At 45.7% G+C, this 15391-nt stretch overlaps 1 protein-coding gene across 3 annotated transcripts in view; it reads right to left on the bottom strand.

Moving 5' to 3' along the window:
* Positions 1-15006, bottom strand: part of RAB11FIP1 (RAB11 family interacting protein 1) — a 32591-nt gene extending 17585 nt beyond the window's left edge. Inside the window, exon 1 of one of the 3 annotated variants that reach the window (XM_019440792.2) lies at positions 14541-15006. In XM_019440792.2, coding sequence (XP_019296337.2) covers positions 14541-14917 — 377 coding nt within the window. In that variant the 5' untranslated portion in view covers positions 14918-15006. Of the gene's footprint in view, positions 1-4693; positions 5015-14540 lie in introns of those variants that run through there. The other 2 variants (XM_019440794.2, XM_019440793.2) reach the window with 2 other exon arrangements.
* Between the last annotated feature and the right edge of the window lie 385 nt (positions 15007-15391).

Here is a 15391-nt window from a genome sequence, read left to right as displayed (position 1 = left end):
ACTTAAAATCTTTATTCGATAGCTATTTCTAAAAATAAAATAAATATAACAAACATTCCATCAAATCCTCTCCTAGGGCTGGTATTTGGCTTCAATAGGGGAAAGATGCAAAGATCATACACAAACAGAAGGCAAAATGGAAATTGACACATAAATCTCAGAAAAAAGGGCAAGGGTTTGTAGAACCATCCCTGCCGGGGAGTTGACAGAAAACACAGGACAGAATAAAAAAAAAAATTGTTTTTCAAAAAGAGTGCAATAAGCTAGTCACGAGATGACAGATATGGTATGATTCGATTTCTATGAAGTACCTAGAGCAGTCCAATCCACAGAGTAGAACGGTGGCTGTCCAGGGCAGGGGCCAGAAGTGAATAAGAATTAGTCCTTAATGGGTACAGTCTCAGTTTCGGGAAATAAAAAAGTCTGGACAAGGACGGTTGGCGGTGGCACAACAGTGTGAATGTATTGGACCAAGCCGTACACTAAAAAACGGTTGGTAAATTTTGTTACGTATATTTTACCACGCTAAAAAAATAATAAGAATTAGAAGTGGAAAGGAGGCATTCTTCCCTAGCTTAATACTCCTAAAAAGAGAAGATTTCAAACATTATCCAAGTATTTCAATGGGTCATTTGCAAACTACTTCAAGACAGGGCAAGTATTGTATCAGTCCAACTCGACTGAAAGACAAACTTCAGAAAAAGAAATCTCCCCTTGGCATGTTCCATCTGGTGACCTCCAAGAAGGCGAGGCGGATCCGTGGCATGACCACTACAGAGCAAATAGGTCTGAATCCACGGTCCACCGACAGCCATCCCCGGCGTTACCGTACAAACTGAGAAACCGCATTTGGATGTTCTTTGGAGTGACCTACTTAAGAGCTGAGGGCCGTGGACGTAAAGGAAATGATGGGTTTGCTCAAAAGAACACAGTTTCCTCCTTCACTCTCAGCCTGTCTTGCTCGCAGGGCAGATCCCTACCCCACTACCTTAGCTCGTTTTACAACTGAGAGGAAAGGGGCAGAAGGAAGCAGAAACCTAACACTTAAATAGCATCTACAACATAACCTGGCACTGTGCACATTTAGGAACATCCTGGAATTAGTGTCCCAAGAATGACACACAGTAGACATTATACTCACTTTACAAAGACACTGAGGCTCACAAGTTAGGTGTTTCGTACAAGGTCTTACCACTGTTAAGGGGCATAGCCAGGATTCTGAATCAGTTCTGCATTTCTCCAAAGGTCCTATTCATTCTCTAACCCCAAGATTCCTGCTTTACACTCTTTGCTAACTCACCTCCCATGGGCCATGTTCACAACACACAGAGAGGAGATTCAAATTTAAATTCTTTCTAAATAAATAAACTTAAAAAAAAAGGGGGGGGGGCTGTGAGGGGTGCCTGGGTGGCTCAGTCGGTTAAGTGGCTGACTTTTGATTTTGGCTCAGGTCACGATCTCAAGGTTGTGAGACTGAACCTGTGTTGGGCTCTGTGCTGAGTGGTGAGTCTGCTTGGGATTCTCTCTCTCTAGGTGCCTCTGTCCCTCGCCAGCTCTCTCTCTTTCTCAAAACAAATAAATAAATAAATAAAACTTAAGAAAATAAATAAATTCTTTCTGAGGCAGGTTTAAGCTTCTCATTTAAAAGGCCCTACCATAAGAAAGAAAGTACCGAGGAAAAAAGTACTAAGAAATGTTCTAGGGGGGCGCCTGGTTGGCGCAGTCGGTTAAGCGTCCGACTTCAGCCAGGTCACGATCTCGCGGTCCGTGAGTTCGAGCCCCGCGTCAGGCTCTGGGCTGATGGCTCGGAGCCTGGAGCCTGTTTCCGATTCTGTGTCTCCCTCTCTCTCTGCCCCTCCCCCGTTCATGCTCTGTCTCTCTCTGTCCCAAAAATAAATAAAAAACGTTGAAAAAAAAATTAAAAAAAAAAAAAGAAATGTTCTAGGAAGAAAAGGGGGAAATCCCACCACAGTCACCACCAACCATAAATCATGAGATTACATATAGAGTCCAGTATACAAAGTCATCAAGAACAACTTAAACTTGGGGCGCCTGGGTGGCTTGGTCGGTTAAGCGTCCGACTTCGGCTCAGGTCACGATCTCACGGTCCGTGGGTTCAAGCCCCGTGTCGGGCTCTGTGCTGACAGCTCAGAGCCTGGAGCCAGTTTCAGATTCTGTGTCTCCCTCTCTCTCTGCTCCTCCCCTGTTCATGCTCTGTCTCTCTCTGTCTCAAAAATAAATAAACGTTAAAAAAAAAAATTAAAAAAAAAAAAAAAAGAACAACTTAAACTTGATTTTAAAAATACATCCAAAAATTGGAGAAAATGATATAAGCTACGATTCTGGACTTTTAGAGGAAATTTTTTATGGTTTTTAAAACCACAATCCACAGCTGGGGGGCCGGGGGGGGGGTGGGCAGGGCAGGGGGAGACGCAAGGTGTTTATGGACAACCTCACCCCTGCCAGCCTAGTGTCTTCACAATATATTTTCCAAGACCTAGCCTGGAATAGCTTGCTTATTTGTCATTTAGATGTCCAGAGGATTATTTCTTTTTGTCATCTGCCCGTCATGCGGCTAAATGGTAGCCCTGGTGATGAAGGGTGGTTAGCTTTGGTAAATACCCACTGCAGGCACCTGAAAGGGGAAGTTGCTGAAGCTGAATGCAGAGGTTCAGATGACCACACCGGCCGCAAGAAGTTTGACCTCTTTGCCCACGGAAGTGGGGTCAGTCCGGCCTTCTCCCCAGCCTCCTCCACACAACTCGTACTGTTAGCCAAGCAGGGGATGCAAAGATGACCTTCAAAGCGTGCCATCGACAGTTCCTGGGACCAGCCCTCCTTTCCAAAAGTATCACCACCAGTCTGTTTACTTTGAGCGAAGCTACAACCGACTCTGGAATCCTCCCTGGGCACCTATGCCCAGGATCAGTCCCCGGGGAACTAAAGTGGGATCTGTTTGGGGAACTTCTAAAACCACTAGGAGGTGTGAATAGATGCTCCAGCAACTGTTCCTATCCTTTATTTTCACAGGCAAACCTCAAACCAAAGACCAGGTAGCCAAGAACAGCCACAGAGCTATTTAAGGATGTGAAAAGCAGACCGAATCACAGGTAAGCGTCCCATGCAAACGTTCAGAATTTTTAACAATCTGTGCTGGATTTGTTAAAGCTGGAAAAGAATACAGGAATTGTTCCGTCTAACAACATGACATTCAAACCACTTAAGCAAGGAATCTTTGGCACAAGGATAATTTTATAATAAATGAAAGCCATGATTCATAAATGTCTCTCACCCTAAGAAATCCCAAACCAGATATACGTTTGTGGGTTTCCACATTCAAGCATCAATTTTATTTTAAGTGCTTTTTTATGCATTTGTTTTTTAGCTCACTTAATTCCAGCACCTCACGGAAGCAATTCTTGAATAACAAAGTCTCAGCAAAGCCACCCAGTGTAGGTAAGGTGGCAGTGTGGGTGTGTTCCAGCATTACCTTTCAGGTAGGCCCAGAAAGCTTGAATTATCTCAAAAATCAGGGCTGGGTTGATTTTCCTAGTCCAAAGGGCAGGGTACAGAAAGAAAGCCATAATCCCAAGGTACTGAGTTTGTTTTAAGCCCGTATTTCTGAAAAATTCCTGCAACCTATCAAGAAAAATCAAATGATCCCTTCTGTAATCAAATAATTATTTTAACTTATAATTAAAAATTCAATTCTTTGGAAATTAAAAGGATCTCTGAATACATAAAAAGTGATAGGAAACATAAAAAAAAACTATATTCGAAAGTAATAACAGGCATAGGGTAAAAATTCAAATCATACAAAATGGTACAAAATGAAAACTTCAATCTTCCCACCCCTCCATGCCCCTCAGTCAAGGGATGATGGTCCTGGGCACACAAAAACAAAAACGCCCATTATCCAAACAGGCTACCCTGCTATTTTAGAGTTTTGGGGGCTTTGGGGTTTTAGGCTTTTTTAATCGAACACAAGACAAGGCAAGAGCTAAAAATACAGAAAAATTCATTTATGTCTTCTATTGCCTGGGCTCGCATCGTCAAATCTTCTGGGCCTTTCAATAGTCATTTTGAGAAAAGCTAGAATTATCCAACCATGCCCAATTCTCAGGGCCAGTCTGCTTTCAGAACGCACCGAGTCTCACTCCGGGGCTCAAATACGTGGAAAGTTGATCACAGGGGGCCTTCCATCGGAATGCGGCAGGGTGAGGGGAGTATGGTTCCTACTCTTGGGAAATGAGAAGTCTCGCAGCAATGCAGGCTTTCGGGATTATCCTTGTAAAGGACTGGCCGGTATGTCTCAAAAATAACCTTTCTGCAGCTGAAACAAACATGTTTTTCCTTTGAAACATTCCGCAGGGCAGACACGTACAAAGAAATGATGACTTCAAAGATTCGCTTCCAATTTTTTTCTTACATAGCAGCCACTGGAAATACAAAATGAAAAGGCCAGATTCTGCCCTAAAAGGCATACCCTCCAGTGGGAAAGAGAGAGAGCTGGCTCACCAAACATCACAAAGTGCTCCATTAGAACCACTGTTGCCTTTTCTTTCTGACTTTGAAGCATGAGAAAATAATTAGACACGGAAAGAAATGCCTGCTAACGCATACAATTTCATCCCAAATAAGGGCTCTCACACACAAATAAGGTCCTCAGCAAAATTAAATACGAACCACCTACCTAGGGGCTCCAGCAAAACGAATTAATACTGCATACTTGTATTAGACACAGGAGGCTCCAGGGAAGGCAGGGAAAGAAAGACCACTATGGCTCTACGAGTCACTTCAACATTTTCATGTGTGTTAATTTCCAGGGCTCTCCGTCTGTGGGTCTGGCCTGGACTCAGGGTCAGTGGTAGACTGGCCCCCGCCCCAACCTGTTCCCTGCAAAATCTCAACCGTGACTTATAGCATGAGTCATCTCCATGGTAACCAAGCATCATGACACAGGGGATTATGGCCTCAGGTGAGGGAAGAAGCAGGAAGAACAGAAAGGCACCTGATGTAGTGTTTGACACAGAGGACACTCTCAATCTTTCATAGATGAAGAATTTTTAAAAAGCAACTCATTCGTTGTCTTCCCCAGGGAATAAAAAGAAGGCTGCACATGTGGGGTTAGCAGTTGAGAACATCTGAATGGGGTTCTGAAAAGGAGTGATTCCATATGGGTGAAATGTCCAGACTCTTCTCCCGGTAGCCTAGAAGCAATGGAGAGCAAACAGGGACAGAAATGTTTATGGCCTATAAAACGTCTGTGGTGTTCCCTACACGGGCGAGGCAGTTTCACATGTTTTGTTACTGCCCTTTGTAGCTGGTCTTGATTACCTTACTCTGACTACAGAATGACCAATCGGCCAACCTTGCCTCCCTCAGTGACGCTTCCCCTCTGCCCATTGTTAACAACTTGGAAGAACTCCTGAGAGTGGCAAATGGCTCATTTTTTTACCCCAACCCCTAAAACAGCCATTCTAGCGGCACTGAAAGGCCACCTGTAGCCACCAAACTCCATCCTGAAAACTGGTAAGTGGTGTGCTAAAGGAGGCAGAACAGAAAAAGCGGGTTGAAAATGCCCTGGGTCCCTTCCTTATTATTTGCTCTACAGAAATTCTCTTAGAAAGTGAGCACAACAAGTTACAGAGAACTTTTTGTTAATTTTTTTTAATGGGCTTACTTTCATGCTAATGTGACCATTATCCCTTTTTACATATCTTCTTGAAGTGTTTTTCCTGTACATTTTAACAACCACTAGCTGAGACACTTCAGGCAAGTTACTTAACCTCTCTGTGGCTCAGGTTCCTCTGACACAGGGCTGAAAGCACCTAATTCACAAGGATGCTAATGAAGATTAAGGGACTTAATATATGTAGTGCCTGGCACTTAATAAGCATTCAATAAGTATTAGTTATAATCCTTACTTGGTTGTAACCAGAGTTTACATGTGATTTTATTTTTATAGCGTGTGGTGCGTTCTTGCCCTACAGTCTTCATACCCACCATTTCTAGTGGCTGTATGATATCCCGCCAAATGCGTCTATACCGTGGTTTACCCCCGCAGATAGTTCTCAGAAGGGAATTTAAGATCTCAACATTTCTGACTGGCTCTGCCCCTAGATAACCAAACCTATCCAACAAACACAAACAATAAAGATCTGCATTTGAAGGGAGGAGGAAATGGCTCAGTTACAAAGTAAGTCTGTATTACGCAATCTCCAAAATTAAAAAGTATGCGAGAGTCTTTTAAAACACCAGTCAGTGTGTATTTTCTGTAACTTACTGAGAGATGTAACGATCCTCAGATCAAACCCTTCAGGGTTTCTACACAGCAGACAAGACCCAGGGCTTCCAAACTACTGCAGGGATATGCTGAGATGGCGTGACTGAAGTATAAGGATCAAGACATGTTTTCTAAGTTGAAATCACTCAATGCTAGACTCCTTATAGGTGAAGACTATAAGAAATAGCAAGTATCGGTATTTTAAGATTCTCTACAAATTAGAAAAACATCAACTCGTTTTTAAACATGGAAGTGCACCCCTCCTGTATTCATTTACTTGCTGTTTTTTTTTTTTTTTTTTACTTGATCATATCTCAAAAAGCCACAAATGTTAATATTCTACCATCAGATCAGGTATCTCGCCTCTTGCCCAATTGGTCCGTCAAAGAACAATGTCGCGGCAACCACAGGGTCCTTTATTATTCATGCAAAGAGACTTGGGACAAACATGCAATGGTTTTTGTTCACCTTCTAAGGACCAGGACAAAAGGAAACAAATACACTCTAGCATAAGGGATCCAACAGTCCACTCCCCACCCCACAAACAGGTTCACACTCTTTCTATGAGAGTTCCTGGCAAGAAAGCAGAGTGTCTATGATTTATCGTGTAATCAGCTAAGTCCCAAGAAAGAGGAGGAGGGGAACCCACATTTTAAAATCCTGTTTTAACAACAAATGACTAGCAAAAATGCAAAGTTCCATTAGCATAAAAGGAAAACCCTAGTTTTGGTGCTAGAAGAGGCAACACCCTTGAAGAAATATCCCGGGACCCAGCGTGCTGCCTGGTGCCCTCCACACAGGACATCCATTCTTCATGATCACAAGAGGCCTTTTCAGACCAGGCTTTCTGGAAGCCTGAATTGTTCCACCTAGGTTAGCCAAGTCCTTTCTCATAAAAGAGTGTTTAAAAGGTGAAGCGTACAGCAGCCACACCTCTAGAAACATTTTTCTGGGATTTCTTATAAATGCCTCCCCTCTACTCCATTCAAAGCCCAGCATTCAGGAAAGGACACTTAATTAGTGCTGCCTTTTTTCTCTCTGCAGGCACATTCCTAAATGTGTCCCTCAGGGACACCCTGGAGACTAAAATCCTCGCTTTTTCTCTAACAGAAGATCTACAGCCTTCTCTCTGCAGGAAAGGAATTTCTCATCTCATTAGTGGCTAACTGCAGCTCCCTCGCCAAAGGCATCATTAGCAGAAGGGAACCTGCTTCCTTGGTGTTAAGAAAAGGCAACCGACAAGCCACAGCCCAAACTAAGAAACTGAAAGAGCAGAGCTTTGACCTCATACCTCCGGCACCCCTGGTCTTTGATCCACTGGGCTAATTCTAAGATTAAACAGTTTTCCGTGTCCACGCAGGCAAACAACCGCCCGCTCTGTGCCTACAGGGACCTCAACCATTCACTCACTCACACAGATGTTACGAGCTCCTGCGTTGGGTCACACAACAAAGAACAAGACCAAAGTGGTCCGGGGCCAAGGGAAAGGCAGGCAGAGTCAGACTTGGTCTCCTAAGCCACAGCTCGGGCGCAAGATCTGACCCAGGACACCTTAAGAGGAGAAGCTCTCACTGCCAAGTCTTTTCCCAAACAAATATCTTGGCAGTGGACCGATTTTCTTCAAAAGCCAATACAAGGGTCCCGGTGTTGATTTTGTTGGAATTCAAAGGCCCAGAGATTTAGAGATCTGCACAAGACCCAGAACCAAAGGTCACACAAGGAACTGCTCTGAGATGAAAATAAAGCCCAAAATGACCTCCTATCACTTTCTCCATTAGCCTAGGGCTTCATCCTTCTGGAATTAGCCAGGGCTGGCGTCTCCAAAGTGTAGAGTGAGGAGCACAGTTTTCTAGGATGTATGGCAACTAAAATTGTACTATTTTTAATAGATACCTAAGATTACTGTTAAGGGCGAAAAGGGTAAGGTCAGCAAACCTATGTCAGAGTGGGTGACATTTTAATAAGCACATGTATTGCTTTCCATGTAATTATAACATTTTTTGGTTAATCGCTACAATTAAAATGACATATCAAATACTATTCATAAAAACCTCCCTCCGATGGTAGTTACAGAACTACAATAGAGGTCTTTGTAACCAAAAGGAAGTTTAAGCACAACAAAAAAGGCACAAGACTCTCCTGTACGCTCACCTTCCCTAATGTGAAAAACATGTAAATGGTTAGCTTACTAGAGTTTTATTTTTCACTTATAGGTTTCTTTTTCCTAATGTTATGTACTATTTTCCCTTTTTTAGTCCTACATTCCTTGAAGCAGTGACCTCATCAGCTGTGTTAGAGCGCACCGGTGAGATTTTACCAGCTACGTACACTATTACAAAACAAAGACTCGGCCTGTTTTAAAACTGTAAATACTTGGAGACACACATATACACACCCTGGTTTCCACCCTGGTTTCAATGGTGTTTCCTACTAATTCCTTCCAACAGGAGACTCAACTCACAGGTGTCACTGCCCAAAGCTGTCTTTGTAATGGTGACCTCACTCTGCTGGGGAAAGAAGACACCATCACTTCCTGGTTCATTTTCAACAGCAAGCTCTCTTTATTTTATTAGTTCATTCTTATCACTTCCTCTTCTCTCCCCCCACCCACACCCAATCTATCACAAATCAGGCCAACTACACTTCCAAAATATCTCTGAAATCCACCACCTCTGTCCACCTCCATGGCCATCACCCAAGTGCAAGCCACCACCACTGGTGGCCTAGATTACTGTAAAAGCCTCCCATTTTGTCTATCCGATTCCAGGCTAGGTCTGCTTTGAATCCATTCTCCACCCAACAGCCACAGTGGTTTTTGACAACGTGGATCACAACACCCTTTGCTTTTAATACTCCGTGACTTCTCGCTGCTTTTAAATAAAACCCTGCCTTCCTCTTCAGCCTCCATCTATACAATCCCTCCAGCTTCCCAGGTGTTCCAGCCTCAGGGCCTTTGTGCAGGCTGTTCCCTCTGCCTCGGGCCCTTTTCCTCTACTTGTCACCAGAAAAATCTCTTTGTACTTCAGGTTTCTGCCTCAGAGAAGCATCCCCTTCTTTAAGCCATGTCCTTCCTGTTCTTTCCTCTTATGATACCCTGTTCTCTTCCTCCACAGTACTTATCATAATCCATGATTATTTATTTATGTGTTCATTTGCCTAACGTCTGTCTCCCCCACAAGGCTCTGAACTTCCTGAAAGCAAGGATCGTGTCTGTTTTGGTCACTATTGTTTACACCCCAGTGCTTGGCACCTAGAAGGTATTAAAATACATTTACTAAAAATACAAGCATGAGATCTTGCCATCTGCCACAACATGGGTGGACCTAGAGGGTATTATGCTAAGTGAAATAAGTCAGACTGAGAAAAACAAATACATATGAGTTCACTTCTATGTGGAATCTAAAAACCGGAACAAATGGCAGAAACAGGCCCATAAATACAGTGAGAACAAAGTGGTGGCTGCTAGAAGGGAGGGGGTGGCAATGGGCAAAAGGGGTAAAGGGGAGTGGGAGATACAGGCTTCCAGGTGTGAAAGGCATCGGTCACAGCCGTGAACGTGCAGCATAGGGAACAGTCGGTGGTACTCTAACAGCACTGCATTGACGGATGGTGGTGAGTATAGGACAGCGTATAGCACTGTCGAATCACTATGGTATACACCTGAAACTAACGTAGTATTGTGGGTCAACTATACTTCAGTAAAAAAAAAAAAAAAAAAGTACTAAAAATATGGACTTTAAAGACAAAATAAAGGGGCGGGGGGTGGTTGGAACTTTCCCCAAGCTAACTAAATATCTTATAAATGAAGTCGTAACCAAACAATACCATGAGCTCCCAGGTGGCTCAGTCAAGTAAGCGTACGGCTCCTGGTTTCGGCTCAGGTCATGATCTCACAGTTCTTGAGTTCAAGCCCTCAGTCTGGCTCTGCACTGACAGCCCAGAGCCTGCTTGGGATTTCTCTCTCCCCTTCCCGGGCTTTCTCTCTTTCTTTCTCTCTCTCTCTCTCTCCCCCCCACCCTCTTTCTCTCTCTCTGTCCCCCGCCCCTCAAAAAATAATAATAAACAAATAATACCATGAGGAACATGAGGGAGCATCTTTCCCATCACCGGAACAATGACTCTCCCCTTCTTAGTCATTTCATTCCATGGCTACAACCAGGTTGGGGTTACTTGTCCCAGAGCTGACAGACAACTCTGTCTCAAGCACTGAGCTGTCAGTTTCCTACACTGGAGTAGGAGGGGACTGTGAGAGGCAGGAGGGTTTCCAGAAAGGCCCAATGTTACCTTTAAGGGGAATCCCAAGAAAGGAAAAATTTAATCAGTAACACTGCTCCAATTTTCCAATCGGTTACAAAAAAAACCTAACTGCACTTAGGAAACTTAACAGTATAAGCACAAACACTGACTGCTTTTTTTTTTCTTAACGTTTATTTATTTACAAGAGAGAGCAGCAGAGGGGCAGAGAGAGAGGGAGACAGAGGATCTGAAGCAGGCTCTGTGCTGACAGTTCGGGGCTTGAAACCATGAACCGTGAGAGCGTGACCTGAGCCAAAGTCGGACTTTTAACCAACTGAGCCAACCAGGTACCCCTGACAGCTTATTATTTATCTCTCTGGTCAATTAAATCATTTCTCCACATCCAACTCTCCCAGGAAAACAACCATTGAGCCTTTATTTCTTTTTAATAACCCGGATTTCCTCTGGCAACTTATTATAGCAGCTTACTACACTTATAGTTCTTCAAAATCTCAAATCTTTCATGTGCAACCAAACTCCCTCTTGCATCTTCAAGAGACATAAGAAAATGACTCTCCATCACTCACTCTCCCTTCACAGCTGGAAGACTATTACAGTATTAAGTGTCATGATATTTAGTTACACAATGGCCTTTCAGTCACTAGCCTGAATGGATGTTTATTTTAATCTGTTTTTAACAGATTATTTCCCCCAAATTTTGTTGCTCTTAGTATCCTAAAAAGGTTCCCCCCCACCCTTCTGGCCTCTCAGCTTCAGGTCCGTTTTATGAGCGTGAGACTTAACTGGTTCCCATTTCACCAAGGCCCAACTGTGACCCCAGGTCTTTAATAAGTGCAAAAGAAACACATTTCAATTTCTTCTTCTTTTTTTAAATATTTTTTAATGTTTATTCATTTTTGAGAGAGAGAGAGAAAGAGAGAGAACATGAGTGGGGTAGGAGCAGAGAGAGAGGGAGACACAGAATCCGAAGCAGGCTCCAGGCTCTGAGCTGTCAGCACAGAACCTGACGCGGGGCTCAAACCCACAAAACGTGAGATCATGACCTGAGCCAAAGTCAGATGCCCAACTGACTGAGCCACCCAGGTGCCCCCATTTCAATTTCTTCTTAGCAAAAGGGGCCACACACTATTCCCTATTAGAAGTATCCTACCTCTATGTCAGTCTCCACTTGGTATTTTAAAGATGTGTGTCATCACACTAAATTTGAGGTCCCCCAAATTTGAGTCATGAAAAACATATTTTCTGAACTCCAAACATATGATGGATGAGGGCTTATCAAGAGAACAAAGGGAAGTATGAGCACAGTTAACTCTTAACGTCTTGAGTTTCTGGACCCGTGACAAAAGTCATACTCTAAATAGCAGCAACTCTTCTTTGCTAGAGATTAACACACATGCATGCACACGCACGTGCGCACACACACACACACACACACACCTGGAAACCAAAATTGAACTTATGTTTTGTTTCCAGTTTTTATTTTATTTTTTAAAAAATTCTGTTTTAATGTTTATTTATTTTTGAGAGCGAGACAGAAACAGAGCATGAGCAGGCGAGGGGCAGAGAGAAAGGGAGACACAGAACCGAAACAGGCTCTAGGCTCTGAGCTGTCAGCCCAGAGCCCGACACAGGGCTCGAACTCACGCACTGTGACATCATGACCCAGCCGAAGTCGGACGCTTAACAAACCGAGCCACCCAGGCGCCCCTGTTTTTGGTTTTTAATGTCTAAGGTGTAGTCAAACCATTAATAACTAGTTCAAATGATTTTCCTAGCCCAACCAGTTTCCTTCTGGTAAACTTCCACCTCTCTCGGTATGCATCACTCTCCACATGTCAGCCATCTTGAGCACCCAAGTGATGTACCAAGGCATCAGAGAAGCTCGGTTTCACTAGGTTCCCTAGCACCCTGGAATGTCCCAGGAAGTGGCAGATGGAAAGCTTGCAATTTCACCTACTGCTGATGGGGCAAAGACTTCCTTTGCAGTTACAAAAAAAAAAAAAAAAATACACATCAACTAAGCATCATTTTCCTACAAAGTTGATACTGCGACTAAGTGGTAATCAGCTCCTACAGTAGACAGGAGGAACCATCTAGGTTTAGGATTACACTGGAGAGAATGACAGAAAGGAAGATGTAGACCTCTGAACCCTTTCTGAAATAGGGAATTTAAGGAGGTTTTCATTCCTCACAAAGCAGTAACAGAACCTTCTGAGCCTATACCCAGGCCCCATTAATCCAGGAACCTGGAAACATCTTATAAACATCAATTAAGCCGGTAACAAGCTCCACGTATAAATAGGGAAACTTGGGTGTTTAGAGATCAAGTCGCTTGAAGCCTAACAATGAGTCAGGACCAGAGTGGGCACCCGACCCAGGAATCTGGAACCCTCATCTCTGGCAGGGACATGTGATCTATCCTTCAAGGGAATAAAATGTTCCAACAGAAACAGACGGCAGAAACAGATGATAATATCCACACATCTTGGGATGGGACAAGACAAAGGACAGCCAATGGCACCCAGTTGAAGCCAGAAAGGAAGCCAACCCAAGGCCCCAAATGTCATTTAATCAAATGGAAAATTAGCATTGCTTCAGCACCTCCTTAGCAAAGACACTGCTCACCTTCTGGCTTGTAAGTTGATGCCAAGAGATATCCTATCCATCCTCACCTCAAGGCTCTCTATTTTTATCTGATTTGAATTCAGAAAATGCCTATTCATCTTTGGCCAGATAAGTGAATCGGGTAATACATTCACAAGCATGCAAGCTGAAATTGGACCCACCCTGCAGAAAAGGGAATCTGGTAACCTCAAACCCTCTGGCTTTTACTGTCCTGTTCACAAGGGAAAGTGAAAATGCCGTGTATATCTAAAACACCCAATGTGAATCAGTATGCTTCACCAACTGTAGGACCTGTGGTAATATGACTGACGTGCCTATTTACCGTCCAGCACAAAGTAACCAATTAAGCTAAGGAGCCCAGCTTTTGGTATAGGATATGAACATAATCAAATGTTCCATAATCAAATGCTCCATGGCAAACACCTGTGAAAGAGAACAAACAAATGGGTGACACCTTGAAGTGAAGTGGGTGTTGTCCAGCTTTCCCTGTGGGAGCGAGATACCCTAGCACAGAACTCCACACCTAGAAGCCACTGAGAAGCCACAGGCGAGCAGTCATCCATTCTGAGTAGGACCAGAGAGAACCTGACAAACTCCAAAGAGAAACAGTGCCTACCACCCACTTTAGCTTGGCCAAGGGCAGACCCTGGCTCCAACCAGCACACCTTACTAATTTGGGGCCCAGGACAAACAGGGTTAATAATTTTCAGTCTGAAAAGTTAAATTGTTTTAGCATGCTTTGGGGAGGCAGGGGAGGAGGGGGTTGAAAAGGGGAGGAAAGACAGGCAAATTCTCTTCACCAACCCCTTAAGCAGTGCGGTCACACTGCAATGCCTCTGCTCTGCCCCTCGGTGAGCCTCTGGGTTTCACTCCTCCACTTAATCCTCCCTGCGTTCTGGCCCCGCCATTCCCAGCTCAGTGGCTAGGACAGTGAAATACCCAGGAGCCTTTCCACAGAAGCTAATGTGTGTATCACACATACACACTACCCACAGTAATAAGAATTCGTCAGCCCACATGTATTTTCAATTCATCAAAAATTCATTAAGCGCTTACTAAGTTCCGGGCGCTGAGCGTCTCCCTGCAGATTCAAAACTACCCCAGGTACTCCCCGCCCCCACCCCGCACGCCCGCCGCAAAGAGCTCACACGCTGGGAGAGCTGGGGTTGGACAGCCGAAGGAGAAGTTGAAGTTAGGTGAGAATACGGTGACCGGCCGGGGAGATCCCTCTCGAAAGGCCTCTCTCCCTCCGTCCCTTTGGGACGCAGCGGCGCGGGGTCTGCCGCGCGCTCTCTAAGTGGATCTCAGCGCCAAGCCACACGTTCGCCCCGCACCTCCCCGCTCCGCGTCCCCTCCCCCGGCCCGCACTCACTGGGTCTTCCTGCGGCCCTGGTCCCGGTGCAGCTCCCTCAGGTCCACCTCGGCCCGGCCCAGGAACTTGTCGAGGCCGAGCAGCGAGCGGTGCAGCACGGTGAGCTGCAGGGTGGCGGCGGCCGCGGGCGCGGCCCCGGCGGACAGCAGCGGCGGCAGCTCGAAGGTGGCCTCCTCCCGCCACACCGGCGCACCCAAGCTGCGCTCCGACACCGAGGTGGCGTACTTCTCTTTGCCCACCTGGATCACCGCGTACGCATCGCTCGTGCCCCCGGGGCCCTTGGCCCGCAGGCCCCGCGCCTGCAGCACCGTCACCTGCACGTGCGTTGGGGACCACACGGCCCCCGGGCCCCGGCCAGCCGAGGCCGCCAGGGACATGGTGAGCGCGCCGCGGCCGGCTCTGAAACGAAGAGAAGATCACCGGGATGTGCGGCCCCTGCGGCCCACCCCGCCGCCCCAGCCGCTTTAAGGCTTCCGGCCACGCCCCCCCCCAGGGCCCGCCTCCCCAGCCCGGGCCGCCCCGCCCGCCCCGCCCGCCCCACCTGCCGCGCCGGGCCGGGCCTCCGCCGCACTGGCTGGAGAATACCGGGGCGCGGGAGGCCGGCGCGGCCGGGCGGGGGCGGGGACTTGGAGAATTCCGGCGTGAGAGGTGTGGTTAGTTAAGGGACGAGGTCCCCAACTGCCAAAGGTCGCACGACCCAACCGGAACTGGCCGGGGCACTGCCTTGGGAGTCAGACCTCTTTTCCAATCTGGCACCGCCAATTGGCAGGTGTGTGAGCTGGCACAGGTTACTTAACATCTTTTGGTCTCAGTTTCTTCATCCATAAAATGAGATAACAATCGCCTCAAAC

The sequence above is a fragment of the Panthera pardus genome, unplaced genomic scaffold, assembly GCF_024362965.1.
Source record: "Panthera pardus isolate Hobbes unplaced genomic scaffold, ASM2436296v1 HiC_scaffold_13, whole genome shotgun sequence".
In the NCBI taxonomy this organism is placed as follows: domain Eukaryota; kingdom Metazoa; phylum Chordata; class Mammalia; order Carnivora; family Felidae; genus Panthera; species Panthera pardus.
This window is presented reverse-complemented; position numbering and strand designations above follow the sequence as displayed.